General features: G+C 37.5%; 2 protein-coding genes across 2 annotated transcripts; both read right to left on the minus strand.

Moving 5' to 3' along the window:
• Positions 1–4,680: 4,680 nt before the first annotated feature.
• Positions 4,681–12,816, minus strand: LOC108678097 (E3 ubiquitin-protein ligase Hakai). The gene is made up of 5 exons (XM_018166444.2): positions 12,426–12,816; positions 8,565–8,664; positions 7,957–8,144; positions 7,507–7,689; positions 4,681–6,174 (listed from the first exon to the last, which is right to left on the minus strand). The coding sequence occupies exons 1-5, from the start codon at positions 12,546–12,548 to the stop codon at positions 5,038–5,040; spliced, it is 1,731 nt and encodes a 576-aa protein (XP_018021933.1). The 5' UTR covers positions 12,549–12,816; the 3' UTR covers positions 4,681–5,037.
• Positions 12,817–16,104: 3,288 nt separating this feature from the next.
• On the minus strand, positions 16,105–18,639 carry LOC108678094 (GATA zinc finger domain-containing protein 1). The gene is made up of 6 exons (XM_018166439.2): positions 18,433–18,639; positions 17,677–18,180; positions 17,479–17,538; positions 17,101–17,169; positions 16,762–16,879; positions 16,105–16,587 (listed from the first exon to the last, which is right to left on the minus strand). Exons 2-6 carry the CDS (start codon positions 18,163–18,165, stop codon positions 16,403–16,405), a joined length of 921 nt encoding a protein of 306 aa, XP_018021928.1. The 5' UTR covers positions 18,166–18,180; positions 18,433–18,639; the 3' UTR covers positions 16,105–16,402.
• Between the last annotated feature and the right edge of the window lie 1,003 nt (positions 18,640–19,642).

Consider the following 19,642-nt stretch of genomic DNA (forward strand, 5'->3'; position numbering starts at 1 on the left):
TGTAGGGAGAGCAAGAGAGAGACCGTGAATTCGGGCATATCGCCAGCATTGCGGTCTATTTACAGCAGACAGTTTAGAGCATCTCGATGTGACCTCAATAGATTTAATTACACGATAATTTATTATGTCTGGTTAAGGCGAAAAAATTCAGGCAACAATGCTAATCATGTAGATTTATTTGAAAAGCAGAGCCAGCCAAGGTACAGAAATAAATGACTACCTACCTCAACCTCGGAGGATGAGGACGGAGTAACTGGGACAATAGAAGCGCGTTGAGTTGCTGAAAATTATTTGGTTAAAACTTAAAGAGCGTGGACTGGCGCAGTTTTAACGATGGATTGGCGTTTCCAAGCCTACATACTATGCGCTCAAAATATTTCATGCTCGTCCTATTCAGGTCAAATACGAAAACTAAATTACCTTTAACATTCTCAGTACACAGTACAACCACAAAGTCTAAGTAATTTATTTAATTTAAACAGGATTTGTCGGATCCATTTGCAATATGGCTTATCAAGTATGCAATCGTCGCACGGTGTGAGAAACGTTACCGCTATTGTCAGCATCATCGCGGAGGATCAAACGGCTATACAGCGCAAAAATTAATTTTTATATTTTTGATATATAAAACTTTTTAGGTAAAAATACAATGAATCAACAATCAATGCGTCTGATTTTTACAATTTCCATCGCGATATCTCAGCAATTACCCATCAATATAAACCGTAATCAATGATTTTCCACGCCTCATTTCTTAGTAAGGTACATAAATTTAGTGGCAGCACCATATTTCTGTTGCAAACAATTTTGAGAGATAAATAAGATGGATTGAGTAATTTATCAGTGTTAATCGTTCTTAAAAACGACATTTTTTCATGAGGAATGTGATCTTCATCCGAGATTGTGCTTCCCTGAGTGACGTTGCGTGAGCCACAAGTAGCTACTGATCTTATGAAGCCACAAGCCCACAACTGAACATGGGCTGACTATGAATCAGCTAAATCCATGGATCTTTCGTACGTCTTAGCACATAGTATTTTAACTCAGGTTAAAACAGAATTAAAATTGCTGAAAAGATGCCTGCGCAGGAATTTTCGGCTTTTAGCCTAGCTAACTTTGAATTAAGATATGTATACTATTAAAAATTCTTACGACTAAATCAGAGGAAAAAAATAAATCTACGTTAAATCAAACAAAATTGTTATGATTAACTTGCGGTTTCTTTAACTTACGATAAAGCACGACTAATGCTCGACTGAAGGCGGTAGAACAGGTGCGTGGACTTGCACTTAATTCTGAACGGTTTCGAATGCAATAAATGTAACCCCGAAACCATTAATCGTTTAACCATCAACAAATAAAGAACTTTCAACGCTTGCTATATAAATTCTTGGCACCTTGATCAATGCCGCTTTTTCTCCGAAGAATTAAAGCTCTGAAAGTTAACCTTGTGTAGCCTTATTCTACTGTCCTCTCAAGCACTGCACGTCAGTCTCATCTCGAGCCACAGTCGACCGTTTCACTTCGACCTCAACGACGTGAAATCAAAATATTGACGTACAACATGGTTGAATTAATACAAATGGGGGAATTAATTAATGGTATTAATTCAACCATGGATGTACAAGGTCGCCCAACATTCGAGATCAAACAAATTCCTCTAAGAATGCATTTTGATTGACTTCTAATGGAAAACAAAGGTTTTAAGAATGCTTAAAATTTAAGACATGACAATGTACAACAAAATGTTCAAGGTACCCGGTTTATATTTTAATTCTCTAAAAATACAGGCGCAATAACAGTCCCATAACTGTTAGTGACAGGAGTAATGTACCGTTTCAACTGACTTCTTCGTTGCGTATGCAAAATATTGACTTCCTACGTCTAGGATTAGTTACACAAAATAAAAAAAGATGACATAAAAGCAAATGTATATTCTCAACGAGAAGAAAGCTAAGTTATATAAATATATATATAAATATTCTGACAAATAATTCGAAGCAAATTTAATTTAATAATCCCATCTAATTCAGAGTCAGAGTGGGTGCTATTAATTGATGTCATTGACTCATTGCCAAGGAATAGTATCATTTAATCTATTTTAATTCGTTTTGATTCTTTTCTGCAAATCAACATCGGTTTAATTCATGGTTGAACTATAGTTCAACCATGGGTTTAATTTGCTCCTTTTCAGAGAGACTGAGAGTAGCTTCAATTGTCGATTCGGTATACAGTAATAAGATGTAATGCTGAGTTCTTATTCATTTGCACATATTTATTGTTTTTAATTCGTAAAAACATTCTTGAATTGTGCAATGAGATTGGTGTGCAATCAAATATCTTTATACATAAGATGTCAATCATGTCATTGAGATGGTTAAATAGTTTCGTCTCAATACGAGTCATTATTTGACAACATACGTATGTGCGATGACGGGATATCAATTCATACCTCGATGCATTTTGATGCGGATAAACTTAATCATGCAATTTGCCGTGAAACGAACAAAGAAACGTGCGTGAGCTAGGGTTGGTGGGTGGCATTCATCTTGAGTTCTTGATCTAGAGGCGTTTGTTTGCTATCTGAGACGCAGTAGGCAGTCACTCAAATGAGAATGCTACCAGCACACTTGTGCCGACTTCTGCTCTTCAAGCCTAAAAACAAATAACTACGTAATTGATAAGTAATTGGATGATCACGGTTATAAATCATTGCATATTATGTGATATGTAATTGAAAAACTAATGAAAAGAGGAAATGACTCAAGTGCGCAGTAATGTTTAAAAGTTGGCACGTCTGCGACTGATACCACCGAAGGCCGTTTTGGCGCCAAGGTCAGGTGTGCGGCGACTGGCTCCGGCAAACATGCAGTGCATGCAAGTTTTAGGCTTGCAACTCAGAAGTAACTAACCTAAAAAAGGGGAAGACTTTTTGCTGATATATCATTTGTTACAAATTTTGATTGATTATAAGTCGATCTTGTCTATGACGAAACAGATTGATCATCTCGTTTAAGATTTTTATACAAAATTAATCGGTTTCTTATAGCTTATGTCGGCCAAGTCAGCGAGATAAATTATAACCTAAGCAAATAATAGTAGCAGCATATTTAAAGTTATATGAAAATTAATCAAATTTATGGGCGCTTTAGGCCCATAATCAGATCCGTTTCGATTTTGCAATTAAATATAAAAAATATACCCAAATGTTATACCATTCCGGTCTATCGCAAATGAGAACCTATACTATTCCCCTGTCAAAACGACTGATTTCTTCAGTAAACTATCGAAAAAATCCTTCATCAATTTTTTTCATATGTCTATAGTGTACGAATTCATAATCTAAATGTAAATAAAAAGCAAGCTGAAACAGAAAGCAACATTGGACCATGAAGACAGGTAACCAATTTGCTTGCTTTGGTTAATGTCTGCGAGTGCCAAACATGTGGAACAGCCTCCCTGAAGATATTGTTGACGCTCTGAGTATGAACGCGTTCAAGAACAGACTAGACAAGGCCATGCATGAGCATATGTTTAGTCTTAAAATGTCTCGTACCTTACGGAACAACTGATATCTAGAAGCGATTTTAAATCTACCTTCCGTTTAAAAGATCTCTGATCAAGTCTAGTCAAGAAAAGTACAAGAATCGGCGATAGGCCTACACTTTAATGCCGAAGATACTATACTATACTAACAGTAGGAACCAATAAAAGTCTGAACATTTAAATACGACCAAAAAATACAAACAAATATGTTCTGATTCATGTGTATAAAAATTGAATTGATTTAGTCAACATTAAAGCTATTAGAATTGTAAGTTAATTTGTTCCACTTACGGAGGAAAAAAAACACAAAAATACAGAAAACTTTTTAAAAAATAAAAATAATAAATCGGGTGGCTTGTTGCGTTTTTTAAACTATATTGTTTGAAGAAGTATACTCATAAGTTTCCACTATGTATTTCACAAGATATATCTCACAACGTTAGCAAACGCTAAGGCACGTGTACATGCACTCACAGCAACCTCTCATATACCTAACCATGCTGCAGACTGAGGACCTAATTGTTTACTACGCAGCAAGCCGCAAAAAAATCATTCCAGCACAAGCTGCACAGGAGGTTCTTTTCCCCAACTCTCTCAGTCTAGTGACTATGTAGCAAATGGCAGTCAATCGACAGCAAAAATCATGTTAGGTTTCGCACGATAAAGTGGCCAAAGTTTTGCTCCTTAAAATCCTATAATAACACTATAGTGTATAATTGCAAACATGTGTTAACGGTCGAAATGAAATATTATGCTTAAGCTCAGGAGTTCGTTAATCTGATTACTGATTCATTTTTTTTTAGTTTTTGATACATTTGAGAAGCACGGCGTCACGATTTATGACGGTAATAAAGAATAATCGGGAAATAGAACAGTGAAACGAAAAACTGAGATGACTTCTACCAACGAAGTGACTGATTAGTGTCGGTGTGATTTTGGTTACCGAGCTGTGGATTCAGCGCACAAATTATTTCATCATGACCCAAGACGGTCTCAATAAGTCATGATGTCCTGAAAATATTTATGTAGATATATTTACTCGATCAGTTCTTTGTGAGCATGACTTGTCAAATTTTGGCTTCTTTTTTCGTAAACGAGTTCATCAAAATTGGAAGGAAAGATAAGAAACGGATAGCTGTTCGAAAAATTTACTGTCAGTAACTAGAAATCCTCAAAACTTGGGGTAAGGTTAACAATTCACATGGTTAGCCAACAAGCAGCATGCCAATATAGTATCATCGGGAATTCGTTTGCTCGCGACAAGTTACAAAACATGGTAGATACCTGCTGGACATGAACGCACGACGGTAAGTCTTCATATATAGCGGAACCCTGGGCATGCTGGGCATACACGTAATTATATACATGGACACCTGGACACGATCGCACGACACGCCTTCATACATGGTAAACAGCCGACCTGGCCCGACCGATAACCTCGTAATTGTCCACAGGCTAGATCTTAGACGCGAGAATCTTGCTCTTAGAAGATCAGAAATATTCGCTTGTGGGAGGCTGGGGCGGAGGCGGCTGCTGGTGATTGGAGTGTTGGGGAATGGATGGCGGGTGGTTTGATTGTGGGGGTGGACGAGAGGAGTGGGGAGGAGGCGGGTGAGAGGAGTGCTGCAGGTGAGAAGTGTGTGGCGGGTGATTGTGTGGCCAGTCATACAAACCTGCTCTGAAGGTGGATTGCAAAGGAGGGTGTGGGGCCATAGGAGGTGGTGGGGCGGTAATGTGAGAGCCTTGATGTGGCAAAGAATGAGAGGTCATTTGAGGCTGGGTGTGTGAGAGCCCCTGGGGCTGGGAGTGCATGGCCACATGCAGATGCGAATTTGATGACATGTGAGGTTGAGAATGAGAATTGATATGAGACTGCGAGTACGAGAGACCATGGGGCTGGGAATGAGAGGTCATGTGCGGCTGCGTTGGAGGACGCATGTGAGGCGGAGGGTGAGGCATGGCGGAAGCAGAGAAGTGAGGAGGAGCGCTTGTCAAGGGCGGGAAAGTCATTGGTTGACAAGTAGAAGCTGCATCATGGGACGTGAATCCTATAAGGGGGAACCCAGATGCGGCAGTAGAGGGTACGGAGGTGGGAGGGAACAGTGGTGGCGGAGGTTGATTGTGAGATACACCAGGCACAGAAGAAAAGTTCGATAGGAAATTAGGAGGAGGACTATTGAAGGAAGGCGTAATGATAGATGGTCGAGGAGCAGGAGGTTGGTGCTGCGAAGAGGCATGGAGCGAGTGTGGTGGCATGGTATTCAAATGGAAACTCTGCGGAGTGGGAGGAGGGAGAGACATGGACACAGGAGGAGGGTGGTGAGGAGGAGGGGCTTGTTGAGGCACTTGGTGTTGTGCGTGAGGAAGTGGTGGCTGCTGGGAATGGTGCTCGAGTGTGCCGTCAATAGGAACGGTGATGAGGTTATTGGAACGTGCTGACGTCATCACAGGGATGTGGTTGGCAGGGGCGGCAGCAGACGAAGATGTGGTGGTGGGCGCACGAGGATCTGTTGAGTGGCAACGAGGATCTCCTCTAGGATCGCGAGCGTTGAAGCGCTCAGAAGATGGAGGCTCCTCTCTTCGAGAAGTGATCGTTGACTGCTTCAGGTGGCGGTGGTCAATGTGAGCCTGCCACATGGATGACATAATTCAAGATCAGTCTTTTTCATTTTAGGATATTTTTCTTCAAGGGGACCATCTGGGTCGAAAATCACCATAAAAAAAATATTTTTCTGGGGTTTCTTCATCATTTTATAGCTAGGACTATGGCGATTCCGGCTGTAAAGACCGTTGAAACAATCTCTTTTAACTTTTTCCATACGGAATTTTTGAATTTATGAATAAAGAAAGACTTTTTCCCAGGTAGTACCTTAATTTCTTTCAAACAATTTTTTATTTATAGATTATTATTAGCGTTAATTGTCCTGTTTGAGGGCTCATTTTGTAGCTACAAACAAGGCACGTCTAATAAACCAAGAAGCACGGATATGTAAGCAATAGTTTCATGTGAGGCATTTTTGAAGTTTCATAAATAAATATTTCTAAGAATAATTTACAATATTTCATGAAAAAATTGCTGTTTTTTGTTATCATTTGCGTTAATTGCACTGTGTTTGGACTCATTTTGTAGCTGCAGATAAGGCGCTTCATACAAAACAAAACGCATGGCTGTGCGCGCAATAGTTTTTGCTTGAAGCAGTTTTGAATCATAAATAAATATTCAAGAAAAATCTCTTTTATAGATTATTATTTGCGTTTAACTGAACAAGAGTAAGTCATGCGGCGCGTGATGATACCCTAAATACAAGTAATAGGCAATGGAAGAGCTAGGGATTCAGTACTAAGAAAAATTTTCAGCATTGAATTCTTTTTCAATCAATTTTACTTACATGGCGCTTCTGTCAAGCTTAATATTTAGCTCTCAATCTTAAAAATTCATCTCCTCCTATGATTTTTGCGCTACAACATTGAGAGACGAATTATTCGATTTGTAAAACTAATCTCGAGCGACCCTTGAAGCACTTATTTCCCATTCTTCTTATATTAGGGGGAAAATAATTTTTAAAATAATATTTTTTAAAAAGGTCCCTATACAGTCGCTAGATATTTCCATAACAAATCGAATATGTCTCACGATATTGTTGTACGAGAATTAAATGAGGAGGAAGGTCCTAAATTTTATGCTGTTTTCTATGAATTTCATGTATTTTTTCAATATTTTGAAAAAATTCATAGAAAAAAAAAAATTTCTACGATTTTACATATGTGTACAAAGTTTCACAAAGATCCATCTGGGTCAGATAAGTTTCACATAGATCGTTTCCGGCCCAGACGGTCCCCTTAAACGAATATAAACTCAAGGGAAGAATATTTTACTTGATACTCCCCAATGACGCCACGTCTTAGAGAGGCAGCATATAAATATATGAAGCAGGAACTGAAAAAATACAAACTAGGCACCTGCAAGTCTCGCTGAGAGAGGTAGGTTCGCTTGCAAGGTACATCGCCATTTGAGAAAGTGCACATGAAGACAGTGCCCAGTCCTGCTTGCTCTACTCTGTCCATCAGTTCGTCACAGTGAGAACAAACGCCATTCAGTTCAGACTGAGCGCAATACAAGCAGAACACATGTTTGCAGGGTATCTGAAAGGCAAGTATTGTTGGCAGTCCATGGAATATATGAAAAAATATTATGCTGTTATTTAAATGAATGTTCTAAAATTCAAAACTCATTTCAACAATCATGTTTCACCTTCATGACATTAGAAAATGTTGAATGCAATTTTTTCACAAGATTGTGTTTTGTTTCAGAACTTAAAGCCTTTAGATTGTTCTTAATGAATGTATATGTAAAGCAAGGTAGTAATATACTCAATTTATAGCATCTCACAGATCCAAATTCAAGCCTACCATTCTGCCATATATGAGGATGGGCTTCTGGCAGTTATCACATATGTGGATGCGAGGGCTCATAACTTTCTCGCCAATGAGCTGCACAGGATGATCCCATGTCAGGGACAACATGGGGGCTGGGGGCCCTCGGTCCAAGGTTGTGAACGTGGGCGCCTCAAGAGATGATATATCACAGTCCTGGTCATCTGCACAAACAGGAATATATTACCATTCCAGCTTGAAACAGTAAATACTAATACATAACAAAATTTGAACCGAATGCAAACCACAACTACCATAAACCAACAACGCCGCATTTATACATTCACAAATTCAAGAAAAATATTGTGGCTGTAGCAATACATGCCAGGTAGATTTTCAATACAATTTGATATCACTAAGAGACTGATTCTGAGAAAGCATTTCTACTCTTGTCAATACATAATATAAATCCATTATCATATTAGCTTAGTAATTTTATAATTGTAACAATTATAAAAATTGAAACTGCAAGTTAATAATGAGAACAATGGAAAAAAATCCTTTAAAAACAGACAATTACTAGTTAAAAATGTAACCTAGCACATGCAATCATAATCAGTCATGAAGATATAACAAGATCTTACACTCTGTTTTTTTGAACTCCTCCACAATGGGTTGAGCAGCAGGCTTTGTGCTCTCAGCAGGTGGCTTGGCAGGCTCAATTTCTTCCTTGGACTCATGCACCTGAAAGCATCAGTAGTGATTAAGAACAGTTTTTTCATACATGTTATCATTGGTCTATTACTTGTCTGCATATAATTCTCAAAAGCCCTAAATAAAATGAAAGGAAACCAAACATGATAGGATTGACTCTTCACTACACTAAGGGATAAATGATTCTGTAGACATTTTTTTTAACACTCAGGGAAACGATGAAAAAATTAGATCCCCCAATTGAATAATGTTCTGACAATTTTGAGCGTTTTTTTATTAATAACTTTTTACCATGAAACATTTCAAAAATGAGTTTGAGCTCATATTAAAGGTCTTTGAGAGAGCTATCAAATGGCATCTCTGAAAGAACTCCATATGCTATTTGTAAGGTGCCAGATGCAAAAGAAAAGCATCCCAAATTACTCCTAGGAATGGGGTAATTCAGGACACTTGAAATAAAACTTTATTTAAAACATTTGAAGCATGCACAGTGTTTTCATCCATTACTGACAGTTCTCTACAGTCCTCCTCTTTCGTTGTAGATGATGTAGATGTAGAATAAATGACATTTTCTGATTAATATTTGTTTTGGTTGGTATTTGTTTTTCCTTTATTGATATATTAGTACCATATCCATAGGTACATTACCATTATTGATGTGATTTTACCATTTCCATGGACATGCCATTGAGCATTGACAACAACCTTGTCCACTGCAAGCTTCATATCAGCAGCCGTAAAGCATTTCTTCTGTATCTATAAGCTTACAGGACTGGGTTTGTAATTTTGCACCATTTTAACCCTTACACGGGTAAGTTACCATATATGATCACTTGAAATCAAGTCACAGAAAGCCTCACCACGGCCTCCTGTTTGTTTTTGAGGCATCCTTATAATGCCTCAGTCAATCACTAATTATCTGACCATCATTCTATCTATAGTATCACCAGCTGCAAAGTCCACAAATTGAAATATGAGCATTTAAATGAAGGTTTTGACTCGGACAATGGAATTGACGCTCTTTCCGCATTTTCTTTAAAATTTGGAAGTATCAATATATATATATTTATTTATTTTGGCAACTTGATTAAATTTAATTAAATTAAATTTTTATGTTTCTAATTTTTCATTTGCATAAACTGAATTTTAATTATAAAGAAAAATTTTGTGTACTGATTGCATTTATTGAATTCTTCAAGTGCGATTTAAACCTTCAATAGGCAAAATTTGCAAAAATTCATATAAATAAATATATTGTATAATACTTCTTATTTTCTTGAAATGTTTTCTGAAATTTTAATTTCTGGATATTTCAATGCTTGCCCGCTAAAGGGTTAATAGGGTCAACTAAATTCACTATAACCAAAAAAGATCATAAAAAACATACCTGAAATAGAAAGGAATATTTTAAAGACAATCATCATATTTTTTGGAAAAATAAATTTTAGTTTAGATTAATTACTTCTCATTTGATGTTGACTGGTGCATAATTCTATCAATGACATTCTATACACTATTTTGTGACAAATGATGAAGCATTAATTTTTTGTTACCTGAATTTTTTTCACTGAACAAGGTAAATGTAATCAAAATTCTTTGTGGTTAATCAATTTTTCATTAACTAGAGCCTTTGCTAACCAAAGTTCTACTGTAAATGCATTTTATGGGGAGTCCCATATTACCCTGGGGCATAGTGGCAAACCAGAGATTTTTTAGAATCTATGGTTTGCCACTATGAATTTTACTTTACAGGCTTCTGAAATCTGGACAATTTTCCACAAATTCCACTAAAGTTAAGTGCAAGATTGAATTTCCAGAATGGATTTTTCACGCCACAGAATTATTAATAAATAAATTACTATTAATTATATATTTACTATCTTTGTTTTAAAAAATGCATGATCAAACATTGAAAAATCAGTTTTTTAACCAAAAATGTGACAGAGTCACAGAGGGACTAGAAGCAACAAAATGTCACCGGATCGACACTTGCCTGCGCATCGAACGCAAAACCTAACTTGACAATTTGACGTTCAACTCTGCCAGCCATAAATCCATCAATAACAAACGGATTTCATTCAAATTTAAAAAAATAAGTAGATATTATCAATAATTTGTGGACAGATCTGTTTCAGATTTTTACATCAATTACTTTTTTATTAGGAATATGGAAAACCTCACTTCATTTTCAACTCTGCCAGCCATAAATCCATAAATACAGAATGGATTTCATTCAAGTTTAAAAATTAAGTAGATATTATTAATAATTTTTGGATAGATTTATTTCAGATTTTTACATCAATCACTTTCTTTTTAATGCCACAAAATACTGAAACAGTTACCCAACTACTGACTAGGAGTAGGATGGTCACTACTCACTAGGAACCAACCTGCGAGGTTACAAGGTGAATGTGAAGTTAGGTTTTCCGTATTAATAAAAAAGTAATTTATGTAAAAATCTGAAATAAATCTGTCCACAAATTGTTAATAATACTATCTACTTATTTTTAAAATTTGAATGAAATCTGTTCAGTATTGATGGATTTAGCCTATGGCTGGCAGAGTTGAAAATAAAGTTAGGTTTTCCACCAGTCCATTTTATTATATACATTATACACATCCTATCACTTTTCAACTGTGATTGGTTTATGGGATTGTGATTTTAGCCCCTTCCAGCTTTCCAGCTGTGATTGGTTAATGAAGTTGTAATGTTTTCTGCTTTCTAGCTGAGATTGGTTGCTGGGGATGCTTTCAAGCTGTGATTGGTTGATGGGGATGCTTTCCAGCTGTGATTGGTTGTGCCCATAAGCCCCACCTTAAATATGGTATATGTACTACAGTACTGGTTAACTAAATACTTAACTTAAACTTGATCATTACAAACAAAAAGCCTGGAAAATTTTTAAAAAACCATTAAATAAAAGATAAATAGAGAATATCTATCAAATAATTTTATAACAAATCTGAGGTACTATACAATTGAAACAGTTGGTCCAATTTTGATCCTCCTTTTCATTTATAGTCAGTCACCTGGCAGACGCAGAGCTCTGTATCTAAGGAAAGCATTCCACCTTGGGTGGAAAGCTTTTTTATAAGTGAACCTACATTTCTAGAATTCCACCCTGGTGCCGAATATAGCCACACACGGTGACGGACTGACGGAATATAGGGATTTGGTAGGTTTGCATTCTAAAGGCTTTTAAATAAATCTGGCAACATTTTGTGATGTTTCGTCATTGCTGATGCGTAGTGCAGTGTTTTGAGAGTCACATAAAGCAAACAGAACTTGAGTAACGCAGACGGTTATTTTTCATAGTTTTTCATTTCTTGATGCGTCATACGGTCCTTAATGTGCTGGAATATACTGCGTTTACCCTATTGATAATATCTAGGCCTACTGGCCTACTTATTTTTAAAATTTGAATAAAATCTGTTCATTATAGATAGATTTATGGCTGGCAGAGTTGAAAATGAAGTTAGGATTTTTGTATTAATAAAAAGTAATTGATGTAAAAATCAGAAATAAACCTGTCCACATATTATTGACAATATCTAGGTACTTATTTTTAAAATTTGAATAAAATCCATTCAAAATGTCAATTCCAATTTCCAAGTATTTTTCCGATGTAACTAGGTAGCTTTTGACAATTTTCATATTTTTTGCAAAAAATTATATATATATTACAACATTACATGATATTAACTTGCAAAATCTTAACAACTGTTCATGTTCCGTTTGGGCTCTTTAGTCTCAGTCTACTGTCTGCAACTTGCAAGTGCAAACTCCATACCTTATTCCTCTTTGAAGAACGGGAACTTTTAGAAGCCTCAGTTTTGGTCGAATTTTTCCCTCGACCAACACCCCTACTTTTGCCCGTCGATCGCCCAGATCTTGTAGTATAACCTCCTTCCATGGCTTTGAAATTAATACAGTAATTTCAAATCACTCAATAGACTTGCTGGCTTTCCACCAGCAACATAGCCAAATCATGAAGCCTTCATTCGAGCTTGGTTTCCGATGTTTTGCATCACGTCACAGGCGTCATGAACGCTGTACACAGTGTGGTGGTACACGATGTACAAAACAACAGCCAAATAACTGGCATTTTTTTCGGGATTCATCGAATTAATCGCTAAAAATTATGTAAATATTTTTCTTATGTTTCAATGAACAAACAAGCACTTTCTACTGGTACAATGTTAAAAAAACGACTTTAATGAACTTTCCTACCGTGGTCAACCGGTAGCACCTCCGTGACCCCAGACAACATACAAAAGCGTTTATCATTCCACCAAAACCTAGCGATTTTGAATATTTTAATTTTTGTTTAATAGTTAATCGAGCTTTATTTTTATCTTCACATTTAGGCTTCCCGCCATATAAGTCGAAAACTGCATCTAGTGGAACCTGATTACAAGTGCTCTGGAAACGGTGTCATGAGCGTATTGCGTATAGGTGTACATGATATTGATATGGACAAGGTAAAGTTTATATTTTAAAACCTCGCTACATTAGGCATACGAGTGTCATTAAGAGCAGAGTGTATTATATTCACGTCTAACGAGTGAAAAATCCAATAAGTTAATAAAACTAGAGAATGAAAGATGCGGGGTTAGTCTACAGTTTCCGTATATATATACTAATACAGATCTGTTAATTGCCGTTGATTGACGTGAAAAATAGATATACGCGAAACATCATCGCAACTGTGTGATGTATTCTACCAATATTATATCACAAATTTCGACAGAGATTCTTCTCTACATTTTTTCATCATTTCACAGCATAAATTTGGTAACTATATACACAAGTAAACTATCTACATGGTACGAAAGAATAGCATCCTGTAATGCGGATAAAATTAAAAATATCTACCAATATGCATAGATAAACAAACACAATAAACAGAAATACAAATAATATAAATAATGAAGAAAGACTTGCCTATACGAGGCACAGGCGAGATAGGCATAGACATGAAACATAATTACGCATATTCTGAGAGTGCTTCGAAACAGAGATTATGTAGGGAGAGGAAAATGAGATCGGCGTCAATGTAAATTAGAAAAAAATATATTTACAGATTTGTTCTAGTGCAACAAATCTGAATAGACTACGATGCTACCACGAAAATACGCGGCTTATCGGAAGAGGGCACATAGATGAACAGCGCAATCTTGTACTGCTTACCTAGTGACAAGATGGGTCTTGTGGCCGGCTTGAAGGTTAAGAAGTAGGCGAACAATGACCTTTTGTTACACCTGGACTTAGCAGAAAGTTTCAGCGTTATGCGTCAATGATCCTTGGAGGATCTATTGGGTGGGCTTCCGGTCTGGATCACAGCTAAATCCAGGATGGTACTCATACACTACAGGGAAGTCAGACGATTTGTTTGTGTTAAATAGGTGATTGTTGCCCTTATTATTGCATGTTGAATCTTTCTGCGGAAGTTGCCTCCTCCAAGAAGTATCCGAACAGTTAGATGATGCACACCCATGGCCTGAGTAGTAGTGATGAGCAACTGACGCTCCAGACGGTACTGCATGCATGCCAGAAGAAAATGCTCCACGGTATCATCCACCCCACAATGCAAGCACATGGGAGTGTCTGCCATGCCAAATCGATGAAGGTACGACCGAACACCAACATGACCCAATCGAAGACGAGTAAGCACCACAGCAGCACGACGAGAGCAACTAGGACCCCATGGAACAGGAGACAAATCAGTCCGCACAGAAGCAAGATGATGTCCCTTCCCTTCAACAGCCAAAGCAGCGACCCAGTCGTTCCCAATACTTGTGAAAACAATAACGAAGCAAAGCAAGTGCATCAGAATGAGAGAGCTGAAACAATGCAGAATGGTCAAGGGTATGACCCATCTTTGCAACAGCATCAGCTCGCTCATTCCAAACAATGTTGGCATGAGCTTTAGCCCACTTTAGGTGCAGTTTTCCTCTCATTCAGGCCAAGGAGCAGCTGACGAATTTGATATACAAGATTTCAAGATGTGTCCGTTGGGGAGAGTATGAGCCGCAATGCCACAAGTGAGTCTGAGAAAATAACCCAGTTAACGGATGCCTCATCTACGAGCTTCAAAGCATGTAAAATAGCAATCAATTCAGCCGACAAGATGCCATGCCCGGGGTTAGGTCTCCATGCAACTGCTCTTGCTTGTGCTGGTATGTATAAACCACATGCTGTAGATGGATTTTCAGTCAATCGTGACCCATCACAGTAGATAGCCTTGTACCCAGGATAATGTTCCCTAACATGAGCAGAAAAAACAGTTGAGTCATTTAAACCAGAGACAAAGCGGAAATCAAGACAAATAAGACGAGCCACAGAAATCCAAGAGGGAACAGGATCAAAAGCTGGCGATAACAACCTTGAAGCCCCAGGTCAGTGAGCTGTTGAGGGCCTCGACTGAGCACAAACAAGAGGTCGCTTACACGGGAAGTCGGCCGCCCGCACGAGAGACAGGGAAGGGAAATGTAAGGAATTCTACCTACATAATAATTTAACCCAACAACTGAGACCTGCAGTCAGACACCGATAGCTCAGCGGTGGGGCGCTCAGGAACAATCCCCCTAGGAGCGCGAAATCCCATAGGACTTCTGACGCGCATAGACACGCGTCAGAAGTCCCCCCGGAGGGGCTGCAGCCTTACATACGTACTGGCAGTCAAGTATTGCCGTCTCAGAGACAATGGGGGAACATGGGCCTCAATACCAAGTGATATTACCGGTGTAGTCCGGCGAGCGCCCAGAACAAGTCTCAGACAAGCATTTTGAAGTATGTCTAATTTTGTTAATTGCGCAGAGGATGCAGTCTGATAAAGAACACACCCATAGTCTATCTTAGCCCTGATAAAAGCACATTAAAAGAGACGTAGAAATCGACAACTGACACCCCAGTTGGGTGATGCCAAGTGTTCAAGCAAATCCATACGGGGAATTACATCGGTGCGAAGGCAACGCAAATGTGGCCCCCACTTGAGGCGAGGAGCATCCAACATCATTCCCAGCAACTTTACTTATGCTGTTTTTCATATTCAAGTGGTTGTTGACCATATCTCAAAACTGGTACATTTACACGCATATGAGTAAAATATTGGAAGACGGTTTTCTGTGCATTTACTAAAAACCCCCAAGTTGTGCAGTACGTCTTAAATACGTTCAGGTATTGCTGTGTGAGAGACTTGGCAGCTCGTATGGTTGGGCACCGGACACACACTGTTATATCATCGGCATACAATAGCACATTGACCTAGTGACAAGATTCTGATGTTTGTTAAGTAAACTAGAACACGGAAATGAATGGTTAAAACACAAGCTCAGGTGGACAAATTTGGATGCTTGTCAAGCTCTTTTACGCTCATTTCCCGCTTCTACCTTCATGTAAGAGTCAACAGAATGTTTCGTCTTTCGCGCACTGCCTAGCATTGAACTGTGGGTTGGGAATTGCCGAGATTGTTAATTCTGAAGTTTAATATGCAGCAGAACTACCGTCAGCTAATGAGAAGCCCTCATAATTTCTAAAACATTGCATACTTTTCACGATTTTAAATGACTAAAGAGCATATTGATTTAGTTTGATAGTTATCTAAGTTTACAAAAAAGCAGTAAAGCTATAGTGAAAATTTTCAAAACAACTGCCATCACCAATAAAGTGCAGCGACGGGCAAAAGAGAACAGACAGCAACAAAACAGAAGAATAATTCTGCAAAATTAAGCGAGTTTAGGTACATATATATACTGCAGCTCGGGACTAGCTACGTGAAGACTGGGATTTGATTTTGACATCAACAGACGACATAGATGCCCACACATGAGCGGCATTGCTGAGGTTGGCGGAGGTAGGATAGGGTGAATTCTTCAGCTTGTAGTAGTCAGATGGTGCATGGCACACAAACGTTAAGTACTCCATCTTACGAGGGATTTCTTCTTCAGGTCCTGGAAAATATTTAAATTTATTTAAATCTAATATCATCAAGTATTTATAAGCCAAAAAAATGCAGCAAATGATCACTGACTGAATGGATCTATATCTATATCATTATTCGGAAAAATGGTGATAACCTCCTTGTCTATACATTCGTTATGGTCTGGTGCAACATCATACATTACCAATGATATATGTAGCAGGATCAAAACGTTCAGCTTGAGGAGGGGAGTAGATGGTAGGAAGGAGCCAAGTGAGAGCAGCACTCTTTTCACAGTACTGATCCTGCAGCAGCCCCCGCACCTGAAGTCACAATAAATTTGATAAAGAAATAAATCCTAGGAAATGAGGTTATCTTGGTGGCCAGGCTCACACTATATTCAAAGGCTAACATCAATACAAATTAGAAATAATCATGAAAATTCCTCAAAACGGGTTTAATAAAAATGAACACATAAAATTGATGACTAGTAATGTACCTAGTATGTCTAAAATTATAATTAGAAGGTTTGCTAAAGGCTCACCTGGCAGTAAAAAATGCCTCCATCGACATCTTGGACTGACACAATATCTCCCACTTGCCAGTACTGGCCCTGGAATAATGAAGACATTAACTAACATAAAGAAAATTAGAGGAATTTAGGAATCATTATTTTCATCTTCAAATCCATTAGGAATTCATCTTCATCCATTTCAATTTCAAATCCATTAGGAATGCAGAATAATATATAATGTATTCATTTTAAGATGATATTCAGTCAGTCATTTTACTGGTTTTATTTCAACTTTTATAGAAAGTTCCAATGAACAGATAGTAGGTATATCAGCAAATTTCAATGAGACTGTCATTTATCGTAACTAAATCTGAATCTCATCTTGCATTTCTAACATGTTGAAATTACCTCAAACATTACAGATTCAAGCGACACAGGTATGGAGGCAGCCACAGGAGTCTTGGCAACCTGAAAAAAGTCATAATAAGCATATGTTTACATTTTAAAATGGGTGTCTATGAGACACATGATTGCAGAGAATATTCAGGAAAAGCAAAGAAAAATTAACTAAGAGATATCAATGGGAGAGATGTTCAAAGCACTTACATTTTTCTTGAAAATAAATCGTCTACCTTTGCCTCTAGGGGCATTAGCTTTGCTAGTCTGCTTGCATTTTCTGGACTTCCTTTTAGTATCTTGTCTGGTTTCTTCTTCTTTCCCATCTTGAGCTTCGTCTCTTTTGCTTTTACTAGTAGAGGAACATCTTTGGATTGAAACATGGCAATCACTTAGAATTTTTTCATCTATATCTGTACTGCTTTTTGACAAAACAATTTTATTTTTAGAGATTCCTTTTGTAGCAATAGATCCTTCAGAGACTGATATGATAGGGTCTGGTGATATGTTTGGGATACCTTGAGCTTCAGATGGTCTGTTATTAACACCAGAAGGGTTATTTTCAGCACACACTTCCCTAGAAGATTTCTCTTGAATAACATTGTCTGGAGATCCACAGCGAGACTTAACTGAGGCAGAAATCTGCTTGTCACCATCTTTGTGACTCATTGTATCATCTACTGAAAGATTTTCTTGCATTTTAAAGAACTTTCCCTGGAAAAGAGAAATATAATAAGTTATGACAAAATAATAGGTAAATATTCAGCTAATTAGTATCTTAAGGAGCTCATAAAGGATTATCATCAATGATTATCTCGTGTTTTTTTATAGGGAATTTATACTTCCAGATTGTCTCTTAAATGAACTATATATATATATGCCTAAAATAATTAATATCTGTATGTTTTAAATATTTTAATATTGTGCTTTCAATAGTTAGGGATCTCTTAATTACAATAAACTTACACTTCTCAAGTATGAGATGCAAGCTTAGTAAAATGGAGGGCTTCTGAGCAGCAAGCCAAACTGGGCAGAAACCACTGGTGAACAAGACAAATATACCCATGATTGTTGGCAATTTGATCCTTTCATGTAGTTTAGGTTATGCATGAAAAATATCTACTTTTCAAACCAACTAGAAATTTCACTTTCTTGACAGATTTACTAATTTTCCTACTTGTGATGTAATTAAACTTTAGCATACAAAACAAATTTTGGAAAAATATACCTATATATCTTGTCATGAAATTTATTAATTCACTACATATTCACTTTATTACTTCTAATTTAGAAAGTTAGGACATTCTGGTACATTTAGTAATTGTACGTAGAGGTGCGCTACAAGTTGCTGCTAGCATCCTTGAGTGGATTAAGCTACAGAAGCCTGTAGTTTGGTATCCATGCTACATTGAGTGCCTATTTTGAGGCGCATGGGACTTTGTCGCGCCGTCCTGAAAAGTTTTAAAAGTTCAACTTATTGTCACGGAAAACCTATCTCCTCCTACAGTTTTCAAGCTACAGCAATGAGAGTTATATCATTCGATTTGTAAAGACCATATCTATCGACGTGGCCATCGCTTTTTTTTTAATTTGTGCATGGTTTGTCATATAAATGGGGGAGAAGGGGGGGAGGGGGTGAAAAAAGTGAAAAAATGGGAAAAACGCGCATACAAAAATATGGGGAAAATGAAAAAAAGCGATGGCTAGGTCGATAGATATGGTCTTTACGAATTGGATGATATGTGTCTGTATGTTGTAGGACATATTTGTAGGAGGAGATAGGTTTCTGTGGTACGGTACCCGTTTTTGTCTGTTTTCTATGAATTTCACGTTTTCTATCAATTTTTTCAAAAAATTCATACGAACAAAATGTTATTTTTTTTTTACATTTTACGTATGTATGTGAAGTTTCATGATGATCGGATGATAACTGTAGAAGTTTTTCCGGAGGGTAGCCGGTCCCCTTAAAACTATGAAAATGTGACCTGCCATGCCATTATTGCCATATTGGAGACCAGGTGGTAAGATCCAGTTGATTTTTAATCCTTGCTCTTAGACTTAGAGTCCTTGTTGCCAGTTTCAAGCTTTGTAAAGATTTTGATTCCCATTGGCAGGCATTGCATTGCCTGACACATGGTGGCAAACCATAAACTTTTTAGAATCAGTTATTTTTATA

The sequence above is a fragment of the Hyalella azteca genome, unplaced genomic scaffold, assembly GCF_000764305.2.
Source record: "Hyalella azteca isolate HAZT.00-mixed unplaced genomic scaffold, Hazt_2.0.2 contig4315, whole genome shotgun sequence".
Taxonomy (NCBI): domain Eukaryota; kingdom Metazoa; phylum Arthropoda; class Malacostraca; order Amphipoda; family Hyalellidae; genus Hyalella; species Hyalella azteca.